General features: G+C 39.6%; 1 protein-coding gene across 1 annotated transcript in view; it reads right to left on the bottom strand.

Annotated features, from left to right (window-relative positions):
* The window catches only part of LOC311266384 (vasoactive intestinal polypeptide receptor 1-like), a 32731-nt gene that overhangs the window by 1968 nt on the left and 4127 nt on the right, over positions 1-26636 (bottom strand). The window contains exons 3-12 of the mRNA XM_084368732.1: positions 15942-16049; positions 13887-13987; positions 13030-13127; positions 11112-11244; positions 10548-10701; positions 5857-5917; positions 5666-5735; positions 4784-4878; positions 798-927; positions 104-145 (exon numbers count right to left, since the gene is read on the bottom strand). Coding sequence (XP_084224858.1) covers positions 104-145; positions 798-927; positions 4784-4878; positions 5666-5735; positions 5857-5917; positions 10548-10701; positions 11112-11244; positions 13030-13127; positions 13887-13987; positions 15942-16049 — 992 coding nt within the window. The remainder of the gene's footprint in view (positions 1-103; positions 146-797; positions 928-4783; positions 4879-5665; positions 5736-5856; positions 5918-10547; positions 10702-11111; positions 11245-13029; positions 13128-13886; positions 13988-15941; positions 16050-26636) is intronic.

Raw genomic sequence — 26636 nt, 5'->3', positions numbered from 1 at the left:
GCTCTAAAACTCTTTTCGTAGGTTGTTTCTGACTCCCTACACTGAAGTTTAACTCTGGCTGCATAATAAATGTATGATTATATATCACAAAACATTCACTTACCTCTCCATTCATGAAACAGTAAAGCAGCGCCACCACGAACCCCTGCAACACAAGAGACACTGTGAGTGTTTGAAAATCATAAATCTCTTTCTTTCTCTCTCTCACAGGTAAGAAGACATTTCAAAGTGTTGGTATTTTCACTTACTTTATGTCACATTTCATGTTAATTTTTAGGCGCATCAGTTGAATATGGCATGTCTTTTTTTTCTGGCTAGCGCAGATCAGTCAGCCGTTCAGCCCTTCAGGCGACACGCAGTGACCAAGATATGACCTTTCTCTTATTCAAATTTCAGTACGTCATAAATACATAAACATTGCTTCAAAGGCAGAGCTGGGTTAAAGGCGCAGACTATAAACTGCAACATCACCCGCTATCTTTACCTCCTCTCATCTATCTACTGTCAAATCTTTAATAAAAGCATTAAAATGCCCCCAAAAGAGCTCAAATTCTCATAGGCCTCATCGACATTTTGTCATGTCTTACTGAAACAGTTAAATAAAACAGATCCATCATGAGTGTGATTAGTAACACCTGATCTTCTCCTTCTAAGGCAAGTCAAAATATCCATCTTTAAAGGATCCTACTGCAATCATTTCATCTTTGGTAGCTTTTTTGTGATCCGTCTCAATATAGCTATTAAATCTGGACTATTTGTTCTGCTCCCTGTCTATTTTCCTCTCTGTTGTTTTATACCTGAAAGGATCCCAGCCCCAGCTCGATGTACAGCCTGGCTGCCACTCCAGTGTTCTCAGGCAGGAAGGCAAACACTGTGTAGTGCATCCCAAACAAAGGGATCAGGAATAGGGTGGATTTCGCCAGCCTCCTGAGGGAAACACGTAACAGAGGAATGAAAGGCAAGAAGAGAGACTGGACATCAGCACAGGTGATGTGAAGGCAGATCCTTGTGGTGATCCATATTTAAGGCCTTGAAAACACATTTTCTTCATCAGCTTGGTCCGACATGAACAGTTAGGGCTGTTTCACATGAGAGGTTTCTGTATTATTTCTTTGTATCTGTGCTATTTTTTTAGGATTCAAGATTGGAGAGGTTTTACACATATAAACAAGTATAGTGAAGTGTTGTTTCATGAAAACTCCCAGGCAGGAAATTATTAAAGCCACCAATAAACAAAACACCAGATAAAAATGTACCAAAAAAGCAAAATATACGACACTATACGTTATTATATAGTATACTATACTGTTTTCATAAATGTTGTTGTGTTGTCTTAAATGTTGTTTTGTTTTCTGAAAGGGGCACCATAATGATGGGAGTTGGCAGTGTTTTGAGTGTTTAATTATTGATAAATAATGTCTTTTAACTCTGCTTATTAAAATTTTATGTTACGGAGAAAACCTGAGGATTTGAAACCACGTCTTCAGTGGCTTAAAAGACAGCAACAGACAAAAATCAGAAAATTAAGTTGTAATTGTGGCCTTTTCAAAGTTTGAAATATTCACCCTTATCAGCGTCGGTCTAATCAGTGTTTTACTTTTAAATGCCAGAAACCAACGACAAAACGTATCATTTGGCCAAGTTTCCTCAGAGGCAGACGGGATGTGGCAGATCAAATCTTTATTAAACAAAGCGACCTTTAAAAGAAAATTGTCAGCAGGCCTATCAGTGGAAGAGATTAAAATGTCAAAATACAAAACAATGACGCATTGTACTCACAGCTTAGGTCAAATCAGTGATGTCTAAATATAGTGTCAACAGGAAAGAATAACCTCACCTCTGCGATGCATCCAACAAAAATCTTATTAGTCCACCTGTCTTATTCTCTTACTCTTCATTTTTACATGCATATTCTCTCATGTCATGGAGATTTAAACTATCTAGGCTCATATCTAATGATCCAGATCACTCACAGCCGAATCAAGTCGTAATCTATCACGGATCAATTAACGGTGATTAAAGCAACCCCGACAGAGACGTCTGCACATTGTCTTGTTCTCTGATGATTATATAGGACATTACAACAGTCATCTGAAATTCCTAAATAATCACTCTGACCGTAAATAACATCACCGCTCGACTGCTGAATGATTAAAACTAAAGAAAAATTAACCATCAGATTATTTACAAGCCTGTAACAGGATCGTGTCTGTAATTTGTCACACCGGGGATTTACACCTTTGTGCGAATGTCACAGATCTGTCTGAATCAAATTGAAGTTTGTAAGATGGAGATTAAGCTTTTGGGAAAGTGTGAAACGCTCTGTGAACCGGTGGAACAATCCTGTCACACGGCGATAGAGGAGACATCTATTTCTGGCATCCGGATCTATTTTTGTGTGCTGCTCTCATTCTAAATTAATTCGGCTGAGCTGGAATCTGCAGCGACCAAATGTCAAAAGGAAAAAGGGGGGATTCATTTCGGTGAAGCCGGATTTCTGGTGCTCCCAGAGCAGATTCATGGACGCAGCATTTTCTCTCCTGAACTGCAATGAAGAGTTCAGTATTTCACAGAGGGACTTCATTAATTCACTCTCCTCTCCCTGTTCATAGTCAACTCTTCAAAGACACTGCCATCCCTCTCCAACGTATTCAAATCTCATACTCAGCAGTTTAACCGTGACGCTGAACAATCGCTTCTTTAAATTTAAAAGAAGAACTTAAAAGTCTTGTCTTCGAATTCTTTCTGTGGAGGAAAGAAAAGCTCCAGCTGCTCTATGAGGCTGAACTGTAGCACATTAATTATTTTAGCTAAATGCATCTTTAATGCAGACATGTTCACAGTGACAACGAGCTTACACAAAGTTTGATGTGTAGCAGATACTGCTCACCATGTTTAGCATCTTAGATCAGCGTGCTAACACAACAGAACGTACGCATGATGCAATCTAAAGGTCCAGTGTGTAAGATTTAGTGGTTCTCATCTCAACCTTCCCTATGGCTCCATAAAAATGCAAAAGGCCATCTCGAGAGCCAGTGTTTGGTTCGTCGGTCCTGGGCTAGAAGAGGGGCTGTTCCCTCTGGCTCGTTCTAAGGTAATGAAAACACATTACTACTTAAGCTTAGCATTAGACAAAGTCAGGGGATCGCCAGAGTTAATACAATTAATCCTGAGGTGGATTTAAATGTCATGGGATTCAACCTGATGGACCTTTTCACAGCAGACATTTTGCCGTAGCACGGCTGTTGCAAATTAAGTTGTAGCGAAAGTGCAGTCAAGAGGACTTCTCTTTTGCATGTTTGTGGTCTTTAAGATTATTCCTCATGCCATCCTGTCATTCACTCATCTCACATGCTGACTCACAATTCCCTGACTCACCATCTCAGGCTGTCAATTGATATCAGCTGCTCACATCAGCCGGGCACGTCTATCCAATAGCGCAGCGACACATCTATCATGCCTATCATGTCTTTTTAAATACTATTGTCTCCCTCCCTTTAGTTCATTCATGCTGCTGTTTTGTTTTTTTGCACGCCCCACCACCTCCCCATCTACACCCAGTCCTCCATCTGGGAGGAGTCATCAGCCATCACCAGTGTCTGGACTCTATGGGGGGATTTTTCTCGGTGCCCTTCGATCACAAAATCTCCCTGTAGAGTCTAATCACCAAAATATCATGTCAAGGCTCATTATCATTTATCATCTGCTTTCATAAACACTTTCTTTACTTCATACTGTCTCTCCTGCTTAAAATGACTGAGCTCTAATAGTTGAGATATTTCAGTCTCGACCACAGTGGTGGAAAGTTACAACAGATTTGATGTTTGGGATTTCTATTGTTCCATATCAACGAGGGTTGGAACGAGGTCAGATTTGATGCTGGTTAGGTGGCGTCATCTTTTAAGAGCTCTATTGTGTGAAATTGGTTTTCAATTTTTGGACTTATTCTTGTTGTGGCTCGCAGGCAGGCATCAAAGAAAGGAAGAGAAAGCCATGCACAATGTTAAGAATGTGTAACCAGAACACTTTTCAAATATAAGATTGAACCTTTCACTTTTGGTCACTTTGTGTTTTTCACAGCTAAAACATAAACTTCACAGGTTAATAATAATTTTTCTTTAAAAGAGCTGACTTTAATGCAACTCTATGGCTATAATCACTATATCTCATATAAACATATCTTGTCAAAAACAGGATAACAAATGCTGTTATCTGTCAGATCAATTATTCATTCCCTGATAATTTCCTAACAGGTGAGGTACTAAAATCCTCCTGGTTCCTAACTATTTAAATGGCCGACAGAACTGGAGGTGAACAAAAAATTAAAGTCACATATGGAGCCGTTTGTTAGTTTCAAGCAGAGCTCTGGAGTGGCGCCTGCATTAGCTGATTGGCATCAGCTGCTTCTTTCATCCCTCACAATCAGTGGTCCACTCATCAGCTGTTTGGTTACCTGCTGGGACGTAACATCCAATCTCATTATCAGTTGCACAAGGCAGCCTTTGTAGCCTGACACTTCTCACCAGTTGCTCTGTGAGACACTGTTTGCTGATGCAGCTCGCTCCATTGCCCCCAAACTCTTTGAAGCTTGGGGTATCGCTGACTTTACTGCGATATAAGATTCATATATTCCTATACATCCTCGTTGCTGCGCTGATAGTTGGTAAAGCTCCCCGTAAGAGCAACGACTTTTACACCAAATCTAACTGTATAATCATTTAGAAGGTAAATTCCTCGATGCAAGTGTCTGAAGGTCTGATTGTGTTAGTAACGTGTGACTCACATAAAATGTCCAGTGTCATTGTTTCCGCCCATGACTGAGGATTTAAGCTTTTGAACAAGAATCCGGATCACGTTGATGAAGATGACGATGTTGACCTGGAAGAGATACAGTACATGTACACACATATGAGCAATTACGCAAATGACATTAGCCTCTGTCTGATGCTTTCATGAGACTTACAGCTTTAGCATCATTTTTTAAGTGTGTAGCCATCAAGGGAAAATGTAGGACCCTTTTAAAAAGGTTTTGCTTTTCATTCGGAAAATCAGCTAGAAACAATAGAAAGTTTGCAGGAGATGGTGGCTGTATCTGAAATCACTCACTACCCACTAAATAAGATAAGATAGAACTGTATTAATCACAAAGGAAATTCTTGAATAGCTCTACAGAGAACAAGACCACAGCTGGACGAGGAGAGGTGGACTCTGTGTCTATAACATTGATGCTTGCCTCTCATACACAGCCGAAGTTGATGCACTGATGCAGATTCAAAAGGTTTACTACATGTGTACGTATTTGTGTATAAATAACTGTATATGTTCTGGTATTTGTGTAGCATGAAGGAGTTTGCAAACTTTCATTCTATGCAACCCTGTGTTGTATAATGATGAATGAACATGGTTGACTCAAAGTATCCCATAATGCATCACTAAAAGTAGTGTACAATCGATGGTCACTAACCAAGCATTATACACCATCATGCATTGCGCTGGAGGGACAAAAATGACCCAAGTGGTGTCCAACAATGGTTTTTCATTTGACTAATGAGCTCACTATATTGTATAGTGATATATAGTGAGTATAGAGTCGTGAATTATTGGGTTATTTCGGACACAACCTGTTTTCAACCAACCATTAGAGCTACTGCTGCTCTTCACTCACCAGCAGCGAGGCTGTTATTGGTCCTTTAATGATCCACCAAATAGCAACATTCTCTGTGTCGTCCCAGCAACTGCAATTAAAGCCAGATGAAATTCAGCATTAATACGATGTTACAGTCTCATCAAAGAATTACAACTACCACCATTTGACACGAAGTGGTACAATGTTATTATGGCAGTGAAGTTACGTACCCCGTGTCATCGTAGAAGAATCTGGTCAGTACCCAAAGTATAAGAACGGTTGACGGGAGCCCTACAAAGTAAGAGCAGAGATGAATTATTAATGCGTTGTGTTACTGCCAAGTACAATTAATGTGAACGACACTGAAGCCCCGACCACAAGTTTAATGCATTTTTTATGAAAGTGTTGTCAGGAATATAAAACATTGTGCTCACTAAGTGTATCAACCTTATCTGTGTCCAACTTGCATCTCCATGCCAGAAGACGAAACCAACAGAGGATAAAGGCAGGAGACAGGAGATGGAGCAAGATGGTACAGAAATAACAAATCTGATAAGACACATCAGAGCTCTGGATACTGAGTGAGCACCACACACACACAACATACTTCCTGGGTAGTAACAAAACAGATCCTCAGCAATATTTGGATCCACATTTTCCTTAGCAACGAGTGCATGTTTGAACCATCTTTGAATGTATTTTGCTGGCTCATGCGGTTTCCAGTCCAAGTTTAACAAGGTGATTGCTCTCCCTCATCAACCCTCTTCAGTCGACAGCTACGCTAGCAGCTCTGTGAGTCTCTACTGAGGAATAACGGTGGTTTGAATGAATGATTAAAAGCTACGTGCTTGCATTGACAATGCCAAAACGCTGATGGTTTGAGCTAAGCTTATATGTTTATCTTGTTCAACCTTCAAGCTATTCAGTCATAAACGTAGACGGTGCTGAAAAGCTGAAGGATTACCAAAGTTATCAGGGCTCATCCTCGAGCACCATGGTTATCAGGACCAGATTTCATCGCCATCCATCCGAGACATTTCACTGAAAACCAAAATTGCCTATAGCCATGTCGGTACAGCCTGTTCTCACTCCCAACGTGTCAAATAATGCAGCCTGGCTTCATTACACCTCTAAATTTGATGCTAAATAGCTACATAACTAGCATCACTTCTTGAAGCACTCCTCTAGTGCAGCAGAGGAAAAGACCAAGACCAGAAGAATAACAGGTTCAGCAAACTTAGTATTCTGCATCCATCTCTCCAATCAATGCACAGGATGGCTATTATGATCTCCATCGTCTGCAGCTGCCAACCTCCTCCTCAATTTGCCCGATAGTACGCTGTCTGTCTGTGGAAATTGAAAAAGTAATTCTAACTATCATATTGTACAGTGTGGCTTGTCCAATCGCTCCACTAAAAATAGTTTGCAGAATCTCCAGACCTGAATGGTCACGTCTGCCTGAATGCTGAGCAAGGAACTTTTCCTTATGACAACTGATGCAACCAGCGCTTGTACCCCCAAGGATCTGCTCAAGTGGACTGAAGGGGATTTGAGCATCCGCCCTGCTGTCACACTTCACCACATCCTGCCATGAGTTTCATCTTTCTCCTCATTAGAAATGCACCTGCGACTGTCTCACTTGTCTCAGCACTGACTGAGCATTACAATGTCTCATTAACTCTTACAATAAGCAGACTGGAGTAAAAAAAATAAAAAAGACCTCTGGAAACTTTGCATTGACAGTTGTAGCTTATGTTATTATGTTATGTTAAAATTTCCAGGAACTGAGTCGGAAATCTCAGCTTCTGTGTCCGAAACATCAGCACAGGCATGCAACTATTTCACACCTTCCCTGCTGCACTAAACAGAACTGCCAAAACTGCCTGTAGTTTCTTCATTGCCCTGTAAAATCGTGGTAACAGGGTCAAAATGATACAAACAAAAGCTGTGGACCATCCCTAGAATTACTCGAGAGAACAGGTTTAAACAGGAAAATACACCGCAAACAGGAAACGAGAGAGACAATCGGATGGGAATGGGAAGAAAATAGGAATCAGTCAACTGAGCAACACTGGATAACACAAAGGAAAAGACATCTGTAGAGAGCTCAGGGAACAAAAGATAAGGGGGAAAAAACAAAGCGAGAGCCCCGAAAACAAGAGCACGTACGGCTGCCATCGCTGCTCAGGCACTGCTATTGTGTAAATAAAACGCTGCCAGGTTTTAGAGACTGAATTATTGTCTGGAGATTTCTAAACTGAATGTGAATATACTATGTAGCAGGAGGTATACAGAATATAAGGAAACCCTGACAGTTTCATTCAATGTGCTGTAATTCAACATCATAAACAACAGGCTTTGGATTGGATGGTGCATAAGAAGGTATATCATCATATTTTCCATCTACAACTAAACCAGATAACCAGATACTCAAGAAACAAATAAGTAAAGTAAAAAAAGGAAGCTGAATCCTCTTAATCTCACCGATGCATTTCAGCACAGGGCCTTCATCATGGTGTAAAATAAGGCTATAATCAGTGTTGGACTTACATGGGAGTCAGGGGGGTTTAGCTTAGACATCATTTATTAAAGAAATGCTGGCTGCAGCTTTGTTATGCCCGGCCTGAGCCACCGACGTGTGGTAAGTAGGCCACAATATTAGGTCTATTTCAGCGTATGTTTGCCAACATTAAGTCACAGATATGTGAGAATGTCCCCTGAGCTGCACGCCGTCGTAGTCTTGCCTGTTTGATGTGTAGTGCGGTCCCCCGTGCTGACGCAATGGACGTGATGTCCCTGTTTTTCTGACTTTGTTTTGCACTCAACTGACTTGTTTGTGAATGAACTGGAGGGTTTTATAGCATGTTGAGACGACACAACTTTAGCATACTTTCATTCCATTCTTATGAATTGAAGGCCCATTCGAACTCTACAAGAAGGCTGAATGTAATGAGATCAAGACACATACAGTAGATAGACAGCATCTAAAAGACGCTGCACCTATAACGCAGAAACCTTCAATATAAAAGAAAAGTACGCAACGGCAAACATCATCATGCAGTCACAAAATACAATCAGTCGTTTTCCTCAATGAAGGCTGCTGAGGGTGTAAATCCAGAAAGCCTCTATTTGTTTCCTTTTTTTAGAGGTGGCAGAATTGCGTAATGGAAAGATGAATTTAACGGGGAGGTGAGGAAGTGTGCACAACTTGACATGTTTTCCTAACTTGAGCGAAAAAAATTCAGGGCCGTTCAGAGAATCTACTCCAGACACAAAAGGGAGAAGGAGAGGGACCAGAGGGAGCAGAACAGAAAGATTGTTTTTGGTGTTTTTGTTAAAGTCCAGTCACAGGCTGAGCTGAGCTGAAAACAAACACACAGACACAATCGCCGACAGCCAAGTACGTTCACTGTTTGGGGATGAATAAATGCACAGTCCAGCAGTCAAGTTTGCCTGAATGACATGGGTCAAAAGTTCACTTTGCTTTCTGTTTGATGCCTTAAAGCTGTAGCTGCTAAGAAACCAGCAAGATCAAGCAAAATTTTAAAAGTATCCAACCGAGAAATCCCACCCGAGCCTTCAGGACTCTCTCCAAAGCCACTCCTCCAAAACACATGACTACACTTGACTACACTTGCTTCCCCATAGCTCCTCGCTGGCCAGCTGAGAGATGTGTGTTAGCAGCTAGTTTGCCACATTCAAAGAGCTCTCTTCGCTTTTTTCAGTCTAATAAATACATGATAAACAACTCTGTTGAACACCACAGTTGTATAAGCACCAGCAACATAGCCGTCAATAACACACCTCTGTCGGAAAAGAAGCTTCTGGTGCAATGAGTGCAGTGTGACAGTCACAGACACCTTATTTCGTCTCTTTCTTTTCTCAGAGTATTTGATTTAGTGATTGCTCTGGGGATTTTAAGACATTTTCTACAAATAGTCTTCTATAATAACTTACCAACCATAGCTTTAAGTAAGGTAATGTTCCTCCCTCTGCTTCCCCGATAAAGCTTATCAATAGCAACACAACAACACTTGATGCTTGGCCTCCAAAAATTGTCTTTGTGATGAGTGTTTAATATCTCCCTGTTTAACTAAGTAATTCAGATCTCATTATGTGTTTCTTTTGTTTGTTATGAATATAATGTGCACGTACCAAACAGGTGACAAATCAGGCGCAACACATGGTTCGATTAAGCAATCAGCATTCAGTCCTGCTCTGTGGCGTGTATAAAAAATGCTGCGCAGGACCGTTTGATTGTGAGTTTGTATCAAGGTGACTACAGGAAAAGATCTAAGTGACTTTGAAAGAGTAAAGGCGTTTAGATCTGCGTGGAAGACATCTGTAAAAAGGGCTGGAAAGTTGTCAGCGCACATTTGGTGAAAAGGGAAAACAGACAGTCAGACAGAGATCAGACTGTATCAGCAAGAACAGTCCATCGACAATTACAAAGAGAGGGACAATATGCAGTAGAAAAGTTGCAGTATATAAACTCTTATTACAAAGATGAACACACTGAGAGCGTTGAAGAGTTCAGGCTTGAATGTTTGACCCCTACAACTTTGTTAAGCTGTGGGGGGCATTATTCTGGCATGGTTTGGGTCCACTCGAGGGAAGTGTCAAATCACTACAAAGTTGTTCTGAGTGATTGCCCTCATCCAGTGACGAGACATTTCTGCCCTGATGGGCGTGGTCTAATCAAGGATGACAATTCACCCTGTTCATAAGGCACGAAGGGTCAGAGGGCTCAGAGGTTTGACGAGTATGAAAATGATGTTTATATGCTACGACCTTCACAGTCACCAGATCTAGACAGCGGCCAACAACTTGCAAAGACATGTTTTGTTGTTTGTTTTCCTTTAATTTGTCAACCATCTGTATCTGTGTATCCAACCATCACTCGACTGTCATCCCTACTCACCCCAACCAATTAGGATGTACCACCAGAAGTACTTCCTCTGAGAGACGAAGGTCAGGGCCAGCAGGGTCTGCAGATACATGCCCTCCACCAGCAACCAGAAGTAATTGGCCAGGATGCTGAACTGGAAGAAAGCCACGGCTGACTTGCACGCTGTCTGGAGGAGACACAGCAACGCAGAGTGATTTAACACTGAACCAACACACACTGTTGAGGAAATGCAGCAGGGAGGTCCCAATCACTCATCAAGGACTTTTTAAGATGAGAAGTAGAAAGCAGTTTTAATATTTTAAGTTATTTCTGATTAATGACGAGCAACATTTTATGAGCCAACAGTCTTTGTGACTATGCATTTTTAAGACACGTTTGTTTTGAAAATCAATCTTGTCGACTAACGAGCGAATTTTCATTTTCGAGAGAAATGACAGGTTCCATTCATCAGGTCACCACGTGTCTTCCCCTAGTTCACTCCTCTTTCCTGTCACTGTCCTTTGCTAACTCAATCACACAGCAGATGTGCAAATCCGCTCTATGATGGGAACATTATTGACTAATTAGCAGGCTCACCGTGGAGACGGAGCAGTGGTCCAGGGTCTCATCAGCAAACAGCACAGTGTCTTTAATGAAAACGGCGCTGGCTCTCAGGACGAAGGAGGAGAACAGGTTGATGTGGATGTAGTTTCTGGTGCAGCGGAACTTCCTGAAAGACGCAAAAATAGACGTAAAAACAACACTCACAAGCCAGAAAATAGCTTGCTAGTTCAACTTTGGAGACACAATCATGTAAAGAAGCATCATGAGACAAATATAAATGTAAAGTTTTAAACACAAGTGTGAGTATCACGTCAGACATTAACATTAAGTGACGTTGAACATCTATGAGGTAACATTAGCTTTGCTATTTGTCATCGATTAGCTAACAATAACAAATGTTAGCCTGCTCTCTAACTGTTAATGAGACTGTGGGCCCAGTTTTTATTTGTACCTGCACTCTTGGGGGCAAGAAAGATCCAAAAAGAGTAATGTATCTTTAATGATCTTTAACTCCACAGACATTCATACATTGTGTAGAAATCTGCATTTTGTGGGATTTAGCGCCCCCCACAGTTTCTGACTGCAACTACACTGTTGTAAATACAAATATCAGATCTGTAACAGTTTGTCAGATGTAATGTAGGTGCTAACTACAAACAAAACTCATTATGTCATAACAATGTTGTGTGTTGAAAACTTGTATGTTGAAGTAAACATGTATGTAATGCTGTGATCCTACCCTCTCACTGAAGTTACATAGTGCAGAAACAAGTGATGGGGGTTGGAGACACCATTCACCCTATTACAAGACACTTTACCATCAAAAATTATTTTGAAGCTGATATTTTGATGTAAAAAAAATTACATAATGTTGCTTTAAATAAAAGACGCCTACTTTGCATTGGGTTTTATTCTTGTGGACTCATCACAAGTCACTGTGGAGATCTCAGGCCTGTTTGTAATGGATAAAAATCTAAATTTTAGTTGTTTCAGTTGTGCCAGATTAGCTACAAGTTCATTTGGAGATGACGCCAAAAGTAAGCTAATTATCAGCAACTTCAGTAGACGACAGTCGAACCGAGGCTGTGAGCTACGATGGATGTTAACTGCAGACAGTTAACAGGCTTTGTTTTCTCTTCCAAAAAATGCAACTAGCCCGAGGGTTTGTTTATATCCTGTCTGATTGAATAACTGCTCCTGTTTGTTGCTTGTTTTAATAATAAATAATATTCAAAGATCTCAACAGTTACTTTATTTACACTACCAACAGAAGCAAAGGCCAGATCTCCTTTATTCTGTAATGGTCTCTACCAAACCCTGCGGGAAAGACCTTTGAAATGCTGACGTGATTCATCCCACACTTTTACTCTGCCACTTTGTCATTTAATGCAGAGCAGGTAGTGTACAGTCATCTTTTCATCTTCTCTGAACTTGTTTGCTCAAAATGGCTATGTTGATGAGAATGGGAAGAATGGGCAGGAAAACCACAAAAATGACTCTTTAAAAGCTGCTTTGTTATTATTTTGCAATTTGTAAGAGTTCCCTGTGTTGTAATAAAATAAAAAGTATTACAGTATTCACTAAACAGGCTCTTAGGCATGATGCTTCTTGCACAACTCGTGCTTTATATGTAAATCAGCATTTCATAAGATGATCAGAAGAGCAACAACAACCGCATGAATTTGCATGCGTAAGATGATCCACGAGCCTCTCTGCATAACAACTGCTGTACAGGGCCTTTACTGATCTAACAGTCGGTCACATGAATATCTGGATATTTGTATCTGTGTCTGGAGTGTTTAAAATACTGGTGGTGAGCAAAACACAAGTACGTCAGTCTGGGCTCTTAACTCCATAAATGTTGGGTCAGTGAGCATCATAGTTGTTGTCCCTTTTATTGCCCTCTGTTCGTGTGTGTATCTAGGACAGCGTGTGCTGGCCCGGTCCTTACCTGAAGGCTGTAAACACCACTATGGCTGTAATGAGAGAGATGAGTGAGGTGGCATAGCCGACAGTGTAAACCCGTCTGAACGTGGAGAGGTAACTCGTCTGGAGAGGGAGAAACAGATAGTGTGAGTAAACTCTGATGATGTCAAATGTATGAATGGGAAATGGCTTGAGGAGTGAAATGTTACACATAACGTCTGAAACCGTGGATCTGAGTGGGAGGGACGTTACTACATGTGCACTTATTATCTATAAATGAAATGGAAATGAAAATCAATTTATCAAGTGAATGCACATTGCTCACAATAATATGATTGGTTGATTTGATTGACATGTGTGATCAAGACGTTCTATTAGACACCATATTTTGCCGATGCCTGTGCAGTATGCTACATATTTATGTTTAATTAAGCTTTATTGCCCAGTTTAAGTAATGAAAAAGTAATCAAATGTAAAAAGTGAATAGTTTATTGCATTTCAAAAGGGTAATAAGTAATATTTTACCTATTACATTTCTAAAGTAACCTTCCCAACACTGGTTCTACCAACATTTAAATTCATAGTCTGAAAAAATGCTTATTTTGAATTGTGTAGGTTTTAAAGGGCAATATTTAGGAATTTTAGTTAATTGTTCAAAAGTTTAATAAATCAGAAATGGCAGTTTTTACTCTATGATGTCAATGTATTTTGTAGCAGAGATATCTACTGAAGTTGGCATGCTAACCAGCTAGCCCCAGCCTGTCCCAGACCGAAGCTAACAGTGTTATCTCACAAAAAGGTCTGTTGACAAGTGACGAGGAAGCAGAGACAATATGAAAATGCTTAACTGATTGGCACGATTACAACAACATGTCTGTGTACCTCAGTTTCAGGCTCGCTGTCGTCACTGAAAGCACAGGCCTCCTCGTAGGGTGGATACATTTCTGACCAGCCTTCGACAGTGCAGTTCCTGTAAACAAACCCTGAAGACAAGCACAAGTTCAAATTGGTCAAGTGTTTTCACCATTGCAAATACTTCCACAATACATTATACAATATATTTATTTGTTTTAGTCCTCCATCCCTGTGTTAGATAATATAATAACCTCACATTCCTTATGGACCAATTAGCAATTATTTAGTTATTTACTGTTGATTTATTACATTAAACCCCTTTGATAGTCAGATTTGAACATTAGTAAGAGCCATATCTCCTAACATCCTGTAGCCACTGAAATTATGCAACACCTCTGGGAAACATCATCATAAAAACAAACACAATTAGCTCTTCTTACTGCTTCAAACTGCCTCATTATCAGTACAGTGATTTTGTTCATATTCTTGGGCAATAAGAAATGGTATTGAGAAAGGCTGACCTATAAAATGTTTGCATTTGGATTGGGATCTTTGAATGTATTGGGATCATTTCTGCATAACTTTATATTTAATTTCTTATAATATAAAGTAAGGGTGTTGTAATATTGGGATATTCATGATAATCACCATATTAATAAATGAAATACTGATATCCTGTTAAAAGTACACGTATGATAATATTGTCTGAATAATCCAGCATAGATTTGCATTTGTTTGTGAGTTAATCTGGTTTTTTTAAGGGTAATTTATTTGCCATAAAAGAGACAAAACACACAGTAAACAAAGTCAGAAGTAGATTTGATTGCTAGCATTTTTATTATTATTATTTCTACAAATATTGTGATAATATTGTTATTGTGAAGTTGTTTGGCCATGATAATCGTGTAGTGACAGCCCTACTATCAAGTATGTCATATCCTAAATTTCATACTGCAGCTACACTGTTACGGGAAGTCGTCCTTCCTGTGCTCTTGAATTTCAGCACATTTTGGCCGCTCCACTGACGTTCCCTCTCCTGGACCATTTTGCTCCATTAGTGCTTTCAGTCAGAAAACGATTGGCGCTTTCACGTCCTTGTTCAAGTCTACTGACATTTAGTCCCGGTTAACATCCATTTGGAAACAGCAGGTGGGAAGAGAAGGTTGTCAGCTTGCGGGGTTGTACATGCTGCTGTGCGGGCATTAGCTGGACTGTTTGAACAAAGACGCACAGAAATGCAAACAGGAGCTGATGCCGCCAACTGCACAAACTCTGCTCTGTTTGAGTGATCTGCAATTCAGATCCTAATGAGACATGATTCCCATCAAGGTAAAGAGGAAAGGACATTATTCCCTAATGATCCTGACCTTATCTCCCTTAATGATACCATCATAATGACGTTCCTTTCAAGACAACAAAGTACAAACAGCCCGGCATTTTTTATTTACATTGTGAGTCTTTAAACTGGAAGAAAAAGAGCTCTATATTTTAAAAATGTACAAGCTGTCCTATAAACACTGATACCGATGCAAACAGTAAATAATTGATTAAAGGGGATTTATAACATAACAATTCATTCATCAGAACACACTTATTTGTTGAATGAATGAATAAATAACACCAATTAGTGTGCTTAAAAAACTGTTTCACATTATCTCAAAATATATCAAACCTTTTATCTCAACAACACTTTCACTGTCATGAACACATTATTCAAACTTCAGAATACGTTCCTCTTGGAGTCATCAGTGCTATCTTTCAGGAAACGCAAATTAACAGCCCGGGAGGATGTCAGGCTGTGACGTGTGTGCCCTGAAGATAAGATTTAACGTCATTTCTCCTGCCAGAAACTTCTCAGAGCATAATATAAATTCTCGCCAACAAACATACATGAATAATTCATTCTGTGCTCCTTCATCAGAGTGACTTCCGCCTGCATTAGCACTGCAGATTTATACAGATAAATATAGTTAGTAGTGGAGCATCAGTGCACCATGAGAGAGAATGGGACTTTGTGATTGCCGTTTGTATCTTAACTATGCTAATGAGGTATTCTTTCCTGTGTTTGACATGGAAACCAACCTTGATTACTGGATAAGTGCTGGAAGACTTCAGAGCAGGATAAGTTGACCACCTGCCCAACTTCAGCTCTCAGCCAGCACGCGATGTCATCCCACTCTGTTTTACATCCTGTAAACACAAACCGACAGAGCAGCAGGGTCAGTTAACAAGTGTGTGAGAGGAAGCGGTGGAAATTGTACTTGAGGTGGAAAAGTCTGACACAACAAAGCCGTCAGATCTGAGTGGACGGACGAGACTGTAACACTCCTCGATTTAAAACATAAAATAAACATCTATGCATCAGGTTTTCTACATTGTTTTCATACATTTGAGGTCTGACTCGCACTCCTTCAATGTCATCTTGTGGTGCCCTATCCTCCCCAGCCTCACCCTCTCATCCAAATGTGTTCACTTCTGACATTAAAAACAGGATGGTGATGGCCATAATCTAAACAGTAGTCCCCAAACTAATGGGTGACAACAAGGTGGGCTAATATGACTATGTAATAAGAGACATATCTAATTAGTCAGGTGGCTAGAAACATAACATTCATAACATTCAAACATAACATTCTCTTTGTCACTTCTGACCATGAACGCTGAGAAAGGCTGCTTATAGTTTTATATAAGCGGTTATATCATTTGATACGAAGGTTTATGTGCAGCCAGAAAACCACATCAGTGTGTTAAATGTTGCTTAAAGATGCAGTGTTAATTCCCGATGGGTTTGCGCTAAGAGCTTCTGACATGCAGCACAGTGTCATTTTGAATACATATCAAAAATATGGATTAAGGCGAGTTTGTCATTTCATCCAACTTCATTTGCAAGATGAACACTGTCAGAGTTCAAAGTTTAAAAAAAAAAAAGTTAAATAAATGTACATTTCCATATCCACACTCCATATTTCCATATTCTTCATATTTAAATGAATATTTCATAAGACAGTCTTAAGAAGAAGACGAACAATAGCATGAATTGACATGTGTATAATGATTCATAAGTCTACAAAGACTGTAAAGGGACTCTACATATCAAATAGTCCATCTGGATATTTTGATGTTGCCTTGAATTTGGAACTGAGAGTCATATCACAGCTCATCTCTACCAAATATCCTCTGAAGTCCTCTTCAAAATATAACCCGGCATCTGTCCGCCTTCAGGCTTTATTGAGGGTAATGTCACTTCCCTGAGCTGCATCCACGTGTCAGGAAACTTGATTCCGGCCACATTTCATTGTCTAGAAAGAAAGGTTGTGATCAATTGTTATTCCGATGACCTTTTAGTTATTCAAGATACTTCTGTGTTTTTCTCTCAGCAGCTGAAGCCATTCAAAGCAGCCACTAAAACAAGAATATAATTATATTAATTTCCTGTTTGCACCTTTCTTGTGTTTTGATTCTTTTAATTTGATTTAATTCCCGCAGAGCTCAAGCTTTCTGTCTCATCACATTAACATCAGTCGCCTTGTTCTGTCAGCTGAGCTGAAGCAGTCACATACATAAAACAAGTTTTCTGAAATGTTGTTATGCTGTCTGCAGATAGCAGTGTCTGTCTGTCAGTCGGTCCACCACTTTGGTCCCTGATACAAGTAACTTGACAATTATTACATGGACTGAAAGACTGAGGAGGGCAGACAGAGAAGACCGGCTGTGCCGTCACTGTGATGAGGGAGCTGTAGAGACAGAAATACACTTGCGAATGTCAAAATTTGACAAAAAAATTGTGCCGAATTTCAAAGTCTCGCACAAAGAGAGAAAAAGAAGAAAAGATGTGGAGGGTTGGCTGCCTGATATGATGTAAAATCTGACAAGGTGCTCTAATCTAATTAGGCTATAATGTAATAAGTAATATATTGTTGAAGTAGGTCGATTGATTTTAGGGATGTTGGGAAGCTCACTTGGTTGTCTATGAGTTTTCTTTTTATTGTATAAGTGCTCCTTGGACTGAAAAAGTTTGAGAAACACTAATATAGACTAATTGCTGTATTGTGTTATCCTCATTTTATTCAAACACTTTATTTATACTAAGGCTTGATTTTTTTCTTTTTCTTTATCTTGACAAGTGGTGAGTGAAGTTGATCTCACCCACTTTGTCTCACTGCTCAATATCAACATGTTGCATTGCCAGCATGGATGAAGACTTGTTTTAAATCCGTGTTGCCCACCCTGGTGCCTCCATGTTGAAAAAATGCTGCCCTCTTGGATGCCCCTATGGAAGATAAAACATGATAAAGTGCCCTCTAGGTTGTCCTTTTTGCATGCTCATGCCCAGCGTCCTACAGCTGGTGCCCTTTTTATTTTCTCCGACTGAGTCTGCCACTGTCAGGATGGAATATTTTCTGTTTATAATGTGAAGCAGCTGGTTTATGCATTCAGGTAAGCAGCTTAGAGACTGTTCCCTTTATTACAGTATAGCAGCATTACTGTGTGCCTGTAAATGCATCAAAATATCAAAGGAAAAGCAGATTCTATTCAGTTCTATTTATGAATCAGTCAAGAGCTTCTCACAGTGTTGCTGACGGGCTCTATGAATTTAAAAATGTCTCACAGGAGTTTCTCACAGCATCACATACTTCCTTTCCTAATACTGTATGTATTGAAAAAGTAATTGGAACATTGCGCCACACATTCACTGACACAAATTCACCCAGACAAACTACAGTACATACAGGTGACCTGATTAGCTATGCACACACTACTTCTCATGTAACCAGAGAGGATATTTCTATTAATCCATGCCGAATAAATGTAAACCAGCAGACAGGTGTTATCCACACTCCAGCAGAGCTGGACGTGCCTCATCTTGTTTCTTTAAATGGATTGCGGAGAAAGCTTTCGTTTCATGTCACACACACCAGGTTTTCCCATCTATTGTCCAGACTGTAGATGAATCTGAGATTACTTACCGGTGTATATAATGGACTTTGGTCTCAGGAGGAAAAGTGACAGTTTTGACAGAAGAGGAACTAATGGACAGAGTGCGTCAGTCGACTCTGATGAATATTAATCATTGTGATAAGTCTGGTATGTGGTGCTGCAAATATCTGCAGCCATCTCAATCCACAGCAGGGGGACGTCAACAGCAGTGAGGAATTTTTTTCTTTTAAAAAGAGTTTTTCATGTCTCCCCAAGGCTGAAGTGAGACCAAAACAAGTGTCAAATACATTTTCAGCAGGAAATCTCTTCTCTAAAAAAGTATAAACTCTTCAGACACTATAAGTTTCGAGGAACATGAAATTTTTCAGAGAGCCAGGAGTGGTTTCTGACTAAAGCATAAACACAACCGGTGTGTTAAACTAGGACTCTTCACTCTGCAGGATGACGGTGAACCACTTTTTGTGCCGCGGTGGAGTCATTTATTTCACTGTGTTTATTCGTCCATAAATTTAACATTTACTTAATTGGAGTGTTTCCACATTAAATTTGAATGTTATCAAAACAGGGGGGGACATAAATTAACCAATAATGTCACTTGATGTAATATTTAAACCCTTTTTATGTAAATGTGATTAAGATGTTGTGACTCATCTACTGGAAGGTAACTTGGCTGTCAGGATTTCTTTATAACAAGAGAAGAGTTTGCAGCCACACTTGCAGGTCTGTGCGGCTCACTGTTAAGTAAAACAAGCAGATGGGTAAAAATGGAAAATGTATTTTTGCTCTTCAGCAGTCGTGACGAGGTAACAAAGGATGGCGTCACAATAAAGGAGTTCGACAGCCTACTAGATGAGAAGGTTTTTTCATGTTGAGTGCAAGAAAGTGGCAGTATTACATGTGTGAGGATGGTGTAAGTTAAGTCACATTTGAGTTATTATGACATCATATAGTATGTAATGTTGAGTGAGCCAAGATGTGAAAACGAGCTGAAGAGATCTGAGAAATAGTCTATATTTTTAAAGACATGCTAGTGGCATGGCATCGGATAGCACCATTTTGATCCAGGTTGAAACGTCTCTACAACTATTGGATAGACTGCTGTGAAATATTGTACAGACACTCATGGTCCCCAAAGAGTAAATCATGCTGACTGTTGTGATCCCCTGACATTTCCTGTAGCGCCACCAACAGATCAAAGTTTAACTCATCAAAAACTTTGGTTCCTACCTGCAAAACTAATGACATCCCTTTATCTCTACTGTACTTTGTTAGCATGCTAAAATGCTAAAGTAAGAGACTGAAAACGGTAAACATCACCTGATATACATCTGCATGTTAGCAGTGTGAGCATGTTAGCGTGCTGCTGTTAGGAAGTAGCTGAAAGTAATAATGTGCTTAAGTACAGTCAGAGACGTTATGAGAGAGGACACTAACAACTTAAGTTGATTTTAGTGTCGACCCGTCCATACAATCCCAAAGCGTCAGTATTTGACGAGGTGAGAATGAGACTTTTTCTTTTCTAACACACAGGAACGTTAAAGCATTTTAAAATGAAAAATCCATAAAGCCAGAGACTGTGGTTGTGTGTTTTAAGGTAACTGCTCACAAACCAAACTATCGAACTATACTGCAGGATTTCTCCTCTGGGGACCACGAATGTCAGCACAAAACTTTGTGTTAATCCATCTCATCTGCTCCTCACCCCACAGTTTTTTATCATTAACTAACAAAAACTGAGGAAGGAACTAATAAAAACGATCCAGTTTTCACTTTTATTGAAATAATCTTCAACACAATAGCATCAGCAAACTCTTCCTTGTTTATTTTACCCAAATAAATCTTAACCATTCAACTTAGTTTCACTCTATATTTTCAGATTATATCCTGGATTACTGAGAAGTTTGACCTGCTGGTAATGCGTAGTTGTAGTTCTTGTAGTTGATCATTTTCAGTCTGGACCAAAGTAGAAAACCAGACTGACATTGCCCTCCATAGCGCTTTACTGCTGGCGTAACTAAAATCAAGAAGCTGTTACTGTCGGAAGACAATTCTGACGGTTACAAATATTTTATTATTCAAATGTATGCAATCTCATGTTGGGCCTTTTCTTTGAGTGTGTGCAGTCCAGGTCATATGAGAGCAGCAATCTGTAATAATTCTTATTACCTTCCTCATTCACACAAAGCCGGTGTATCCAATCCATTATCCACTCCTGCGCCTGCATTTCCCTATGTCTCAAAAAACCAACCAGTCGCATCCAATGAGAAAGTCAGATGCAAATGATGTCACCTCCAACCAAACGATAGTGGGGCAACAGCGTGCAATTATTCACGGACGACCTGTAAGATGATTCACGTCAGCGTCTCCTCTGCTGCTGTCAGTGTGACTCAGACTGATATTCCTGAAGCCGAGGATCCAGGAGGGGCAGAGGGATTGTGTTGAAACACTCTCAGATCTCAGGTCTGCCACTGTTTGCTCAGTGAGTTTTTGTCTCAGGGGTGGTGCCATGAGTTGTGCCAGATTTTAGACTCCATTGACTCGAGCACCAAGGATGCCACGATCTCGTATTTTTATAAACAATGCTTTGTTTACAGGATTTATTATTATTCATTCTCGTTTGGATTTGTTAGCGTGTTTGCTGCCACAGCACGTTTACTTTACTGCTACATACCGTTCATGTATCAGTAAGTGAATAACTTTCTGCAGGTTTTTCGAAAATGTATGTTATTCCTGCATTTACAGACTTCCAGTGCACATATCCACTTATGCTACCAAGACAGTTTATATGTCAAATGTAGCTGCATTTAATTATTGTTATTGACAACCTATATTCCTTTTGACTTATTAAGTTTTAAAAGCAGTCACATAGACATCAATTGTATCTATGTCTCTGCTATTGTTACAGAGCAAACACCATGAATATGTCAAAATGTAATATATAATGCATCATGTCTATGGAGGCCCATTCAATCCCACTGTATTTATAGCACAGTGCCTCTATACATTACAAACTCTATTAATAGTCTCCAAAGTATTGCAAAGTAATGACGTAAACTCAAGCTCAGTATGATGACACCTACAGTTAAGAGCTATCATGAGTTTTATGTTACATTAAGGTCTCTAGAGGCGAACTGTACAAGTCAGGACCTGTATATGTTGGTATTTCAAAATAATACTAGGGTAGTATTGTAATATTAGTACATCAGAGAAATGTTTCATATTATACCCATAAAGCTTAAAGGGGCACTATGTAGTTTTGGGGAGGAAATTCTGATCAGAAGAAAAAGATCTAAACAAACTAAATAGAGAAACCTCTATTCTTTGAATTTCTTCTCCTGAACTACAATTTAAAACCTCTTTAATGTAGAAAATTCAGCTGAGACATTCAGGTAAGTTTGTTTATATGATGGTGAAAATTTCCAAAAATGTAGCCAATCAGCATCATCAGCCAAACAATTTGCATTTGCGTAATTTCTTCAGGAAATGCTTCCTCAAATGTTACTGTTATTTGTCTTTTCTATGTTTTTGTTTTTAATGTTTGCATCCATTTGTTATTTGGCTGTTGAGAAACATATTGTCTTGTAATCTATTTCTATTGAATGTGATATGTATGAAGCTATTACTGTCAGTAGTCGTACCACTAATTTACTGTTGTTATTGGACCCACTCCCTCATTAAAATTCTGAGTTTTGGCTTGGTTACTCAAGCGGTGCTAATCGGCTGTAGACTCTGCCAGAGGGGGGGGACAACTTGGCTTCAGTCAGCACAAGAAAAACAAATTGTTCTCATTTGTTTCCTAAAACCACCCAGATGCCATATCAGATCTCAGAAAAGAAATTATTTGTTTGGGAGAGCTAGAGCAGTGTGAAATTAAAGTATGAAATATTTATATCTGGGGAACACAAAAGTCATTTAAGTAAAGACAAATTGGTGCTCTGGAAAGCTTTTACCCAATTTTGACAGGAGATATTCAGACATGTTACAGAAGGAGAAGAACATAAATAATGACTGCTTGACATTAAAGTCTCAGTTTCTGCTCACTGGTACACTATAGGACATTTAACCTGAATTGCACCTGTGCTTTTCCTGCTATCAAAGGCACAAAAAATCTGCTGTGAAAAAAGGTCGATCCCTGTCATCTTTAGAGGGCTAACTTGAAAGTCTTGGTGTGGCCATGTCCGCACTAAACCCCTACAAATATAAAGGAAATTTCCTTCCTGTTGTGAGCTTCCATTCACACTAAGCTGCAATTAATCACATCCAACAAACAATGCATTTTAGACTGCCTCCTGTCAAGTGCGTCTTGTTATAGGGAGAGGAAATCCATTGTGAATAAGATGATTAAAACTGGCAGCAAAGTACAGGCTTGAAAATAAAGGATGCTTGCAGTTAACTATCTGTTGGGGTTTAGCTCAGGAGGAGATAAGGTTTCTTTACTCTACATAGCTGCGCTGAGGTAGTTGGTGTCAGGGATTAACAGATTTTACTCTCAAACACTGCGGTTTCTTATTCCACTGTGGTTAATGCCAAAATAGGATGTTTGCCTCGAAATTTCAATTTTGGTGAGAGGGGGAACATCTTCTTAAGCATGTTGCATGTAGGAGGATCATCTTCAGGTTTACACAGCTCGGTTTAATCCTAATCGAATCCTAATAGGAAAACAGAAGCATCTATTCAACAGAGGAAGCTGCTTCCAAATACTATTTCAATTTTTACGGCAGAGGTTTTGACACATTTACGGGCACTTTGGTGGGCGGAGGAGAGAGTTGTCGCACACTGACATGAAGGGACATGTTGACAGAACGTGGGCTCGTATAGATAATGAATGTGGGTGTTTTGAAGTCAACGTCTGTGTGTGTTGCCTTTAATTTTAAGGACAAAGCTGGTACTTTTGGATAAATTTCTCCCAATTTGGTACTTAACACAAGCAATATTACAAAGTACATTCTGAGGAAGGATTTGTTCCGTGGCGGATGGCAGCAAAATGCAGATTTAACATCCACTCTGGCAGAAATTAAATTAAACATGATGATTTAGCTTTTCAATAATGTTGGTCTGCTTATCTGTTGATCAGTAATTTGGTCGGTCCAACACATTTGTCCAGACTGTTACAACTATTGGATGGATTTTCATGACATTTGCAGCACAGTCATGCCTCCCTGAGGATGAATTGTATTAAACTTTTTATCTATTGTTCATTATAACTTGTCCTTTACTTTAGTTAACTTCAAAATACCTTCAAACTAATGTGGTGAACATGGTAAAGACTAAACATCCTGTTGGCACCAGTACACTCCATCAGAAGAGCTTGTTGGACGGTTGGACAGCTTTGAAATCCCCTTCCCCCCACAGCTTTCCAAAGTCAGATCAATTTACAGTCAAATTTCTGTAAATTTAAAAAAATTCCAAAATTCAATATTCAGAGACAAACGCACAAATACAAATACTTCTGCTACTTCAGCACCACGGATAGCGGCATGGATTAACCACAGCACAGTTAGGCAGTTAGGCTACGTTCAGACGCTGCAGGGTGAGGCCGGTGTGGGAGTGTCAGGTGCTGTTAGCGCCCCGTTTATAAGTTTGCTGATATGCTACATACTGGTCCTACTAGCGATCATTTGTCCACATCGATGGATTAAAAATAACACTAAACAAGCAGCAACCAACAACAACTGTGTGTTTTAAACTTGGGCATTAGACCAAACCCAGTGATCACAAGTGACCACAAACATCGCACTACACAAAGACATGTCCGTTGTGTTCCCTCTGTAGCATTTAGCCATGCAAAATGCCCGCCCAATGCCTCTGATCTGCAGTCATGCCTCTGCAAGAGTAGGTTAAAAATGTTGTGCCCACAGTGATCGTCAGCTTCCACAGATGGAAAAAAAAGTGTTTTGAATTGGGGCACAATCCAAAACTGAGTGAATATACATGACATATTACGTTACCCTCAACTGTGGTTTGATCGGCAGCTTACGTGATTGACGTTGAGCTGCGTTTCTCCAAAAGTTGAGTCTGTTTCAAACAAAACGCTCTGGTCTGAATGTAGCCTTAGGCTGCTTATATTCTAGAGAAATTGTCAGGGCCATAGATGCTAACAAACCTCAGTCAGATAAAGAATCAGTGAGTCAGGCTGACTAGATATGATAGGTGATAGATATGCAACTAAACAAGGCAGGTTTTGATGGAGGCAGGTTAAGAAGGGGGATGTATCTTGATCATTTTGCTAACAAGAAGGATAGCAGCCGCGGTCAACCCCCCTCACCGTGCATGTCTTTCAGTGGAGATTATGTGAAAATGAGCACTGTAGTCCCGATATTCAAACTATATGTTGTCTCTTTTCATCCCACCTTTGAGTTCAGCCGTTTGGAACAACTATAAACACTTTTGACTTCAGACATCTTCCTAGAAAACGACTTCTTCTCTTGTATAACCAGACCTGTAGCGTTGTCATTGGGTAAGCATATTAGCATGCTAATGTTAGCAGCCTCTCAGAGCTGCCAGTGTGGCTTTAGGCTCCATGTCTTGTTCCTTATTTTTGTGTTTTGCTGTGAAAAAATGTTACCTTTGACTTTCTGGTACCATCCAGGTCCTTTGTACTGTATCTGAGCCTGAGTTTATATCTAGGTTGTTTTCTACAAGATGTTAGTTGGACTGCTCTTCAAAGTGCGAGTGAAAGTCAAGCGGTGGAATAATATTCCCATAAGAGAGTTCCCGCTCAGAGATGTAAAAATTCAGATCTATGGATTTGAGTCATACAGACACTGAGAGTGATGTGACAACTGTGATGTGCTGATCATGAAAGGATTTCATTTTTAGCCTGAGTTTAGAGTCACCAGAGAAAGAGGCACAATCATATGATCTACAGTATGTAGACATTTGTCCCCATTCATCCATGTCACAAAAGCCACTCCACAATTATGGAAACTTATACTGTTCAATGGGACAGACATCTTTGTGTTTGGGCTTAATCACAGGGGGGAATTTAAACTGCCATGTGGGGAAAACCATAATGTTATGTTTCCTTGTATGTCTGACTGTCAGTTCGAGAGATTGATGTTTAATTTCAAACATTGTCTCTCAGATTAATTAAACGTTTTTGTCACCCGCTGAGCAATTCTCTATTCTTAGAGAAAGGAGCCCTAAAGGAGGTGATACACTTAGCCAGTTGAATTTTCACCTCACTAATGACCTACATATAAAAGCACCTGTTCAGCTTGGTAAAAGCCATAAAATTCTTCAGAATCAAAATTCAAAACATTTTGCAACATGATGTTTGATAATTGGATGCTGATATGTAAACAGATAATGAAAGACAATGTACGTCAGTTATAATAACATGTCTTCGTAGGAAGAGTGACAAGTGTAAAAAAACTGAACATTGAACATTAATAAACACAGAAAATGTCCATGTATCAGCTTACAACTGCATTATAATGTGTTATACACTATTTAAGAAATGTGTACATACTTCTAATAAATGACCATCAGCATCAATTTAAATACTGGAACAGTTAGTTGTTTAATCAAGAGCAAAACTTAATATATATAATCTGCTCTGTGAATTATGTGAAATATTTTCATCATCCAGCGGCTGTCCTAACGTGCAAAACAACAAATAAAAACACACACTTGTATTGCAGGAAACAGTCTACAGCGATGCTACACCTGAGGCTGTGAGGCTGTTCACAGTGTAGTGCTTTGGGCAAAATAATGGCAGCAAGCTAACACGCTTACAATGACAATGCCAACATGCTGATGTTCAGCAGGTATAAAGCAATGTTTGCCATGTTCATCACCTTCGTTTAGCACATTAGCATGCTATGATCGCTAATTAGC

The sequence above is a fragment of the Pagrus pagrus genome (assembly GCF_965226575.1).
Source record: "Pagrus pagrus genome assembly, chromosome: 12".
In the NCBI taxonomy this organism is placed as follows: domain Eukaryota; kingdom Metazoa; phylum Chordata; class Actinopteri; order Spariformes; family Sparidae; genus Pagrus; species Pagrus pagrus.
The sequence above is the reverse complement of the archived record's forward strand: the minus strand, read 5'-3'. Positions and strand labels throughout refer to the sequence as shown.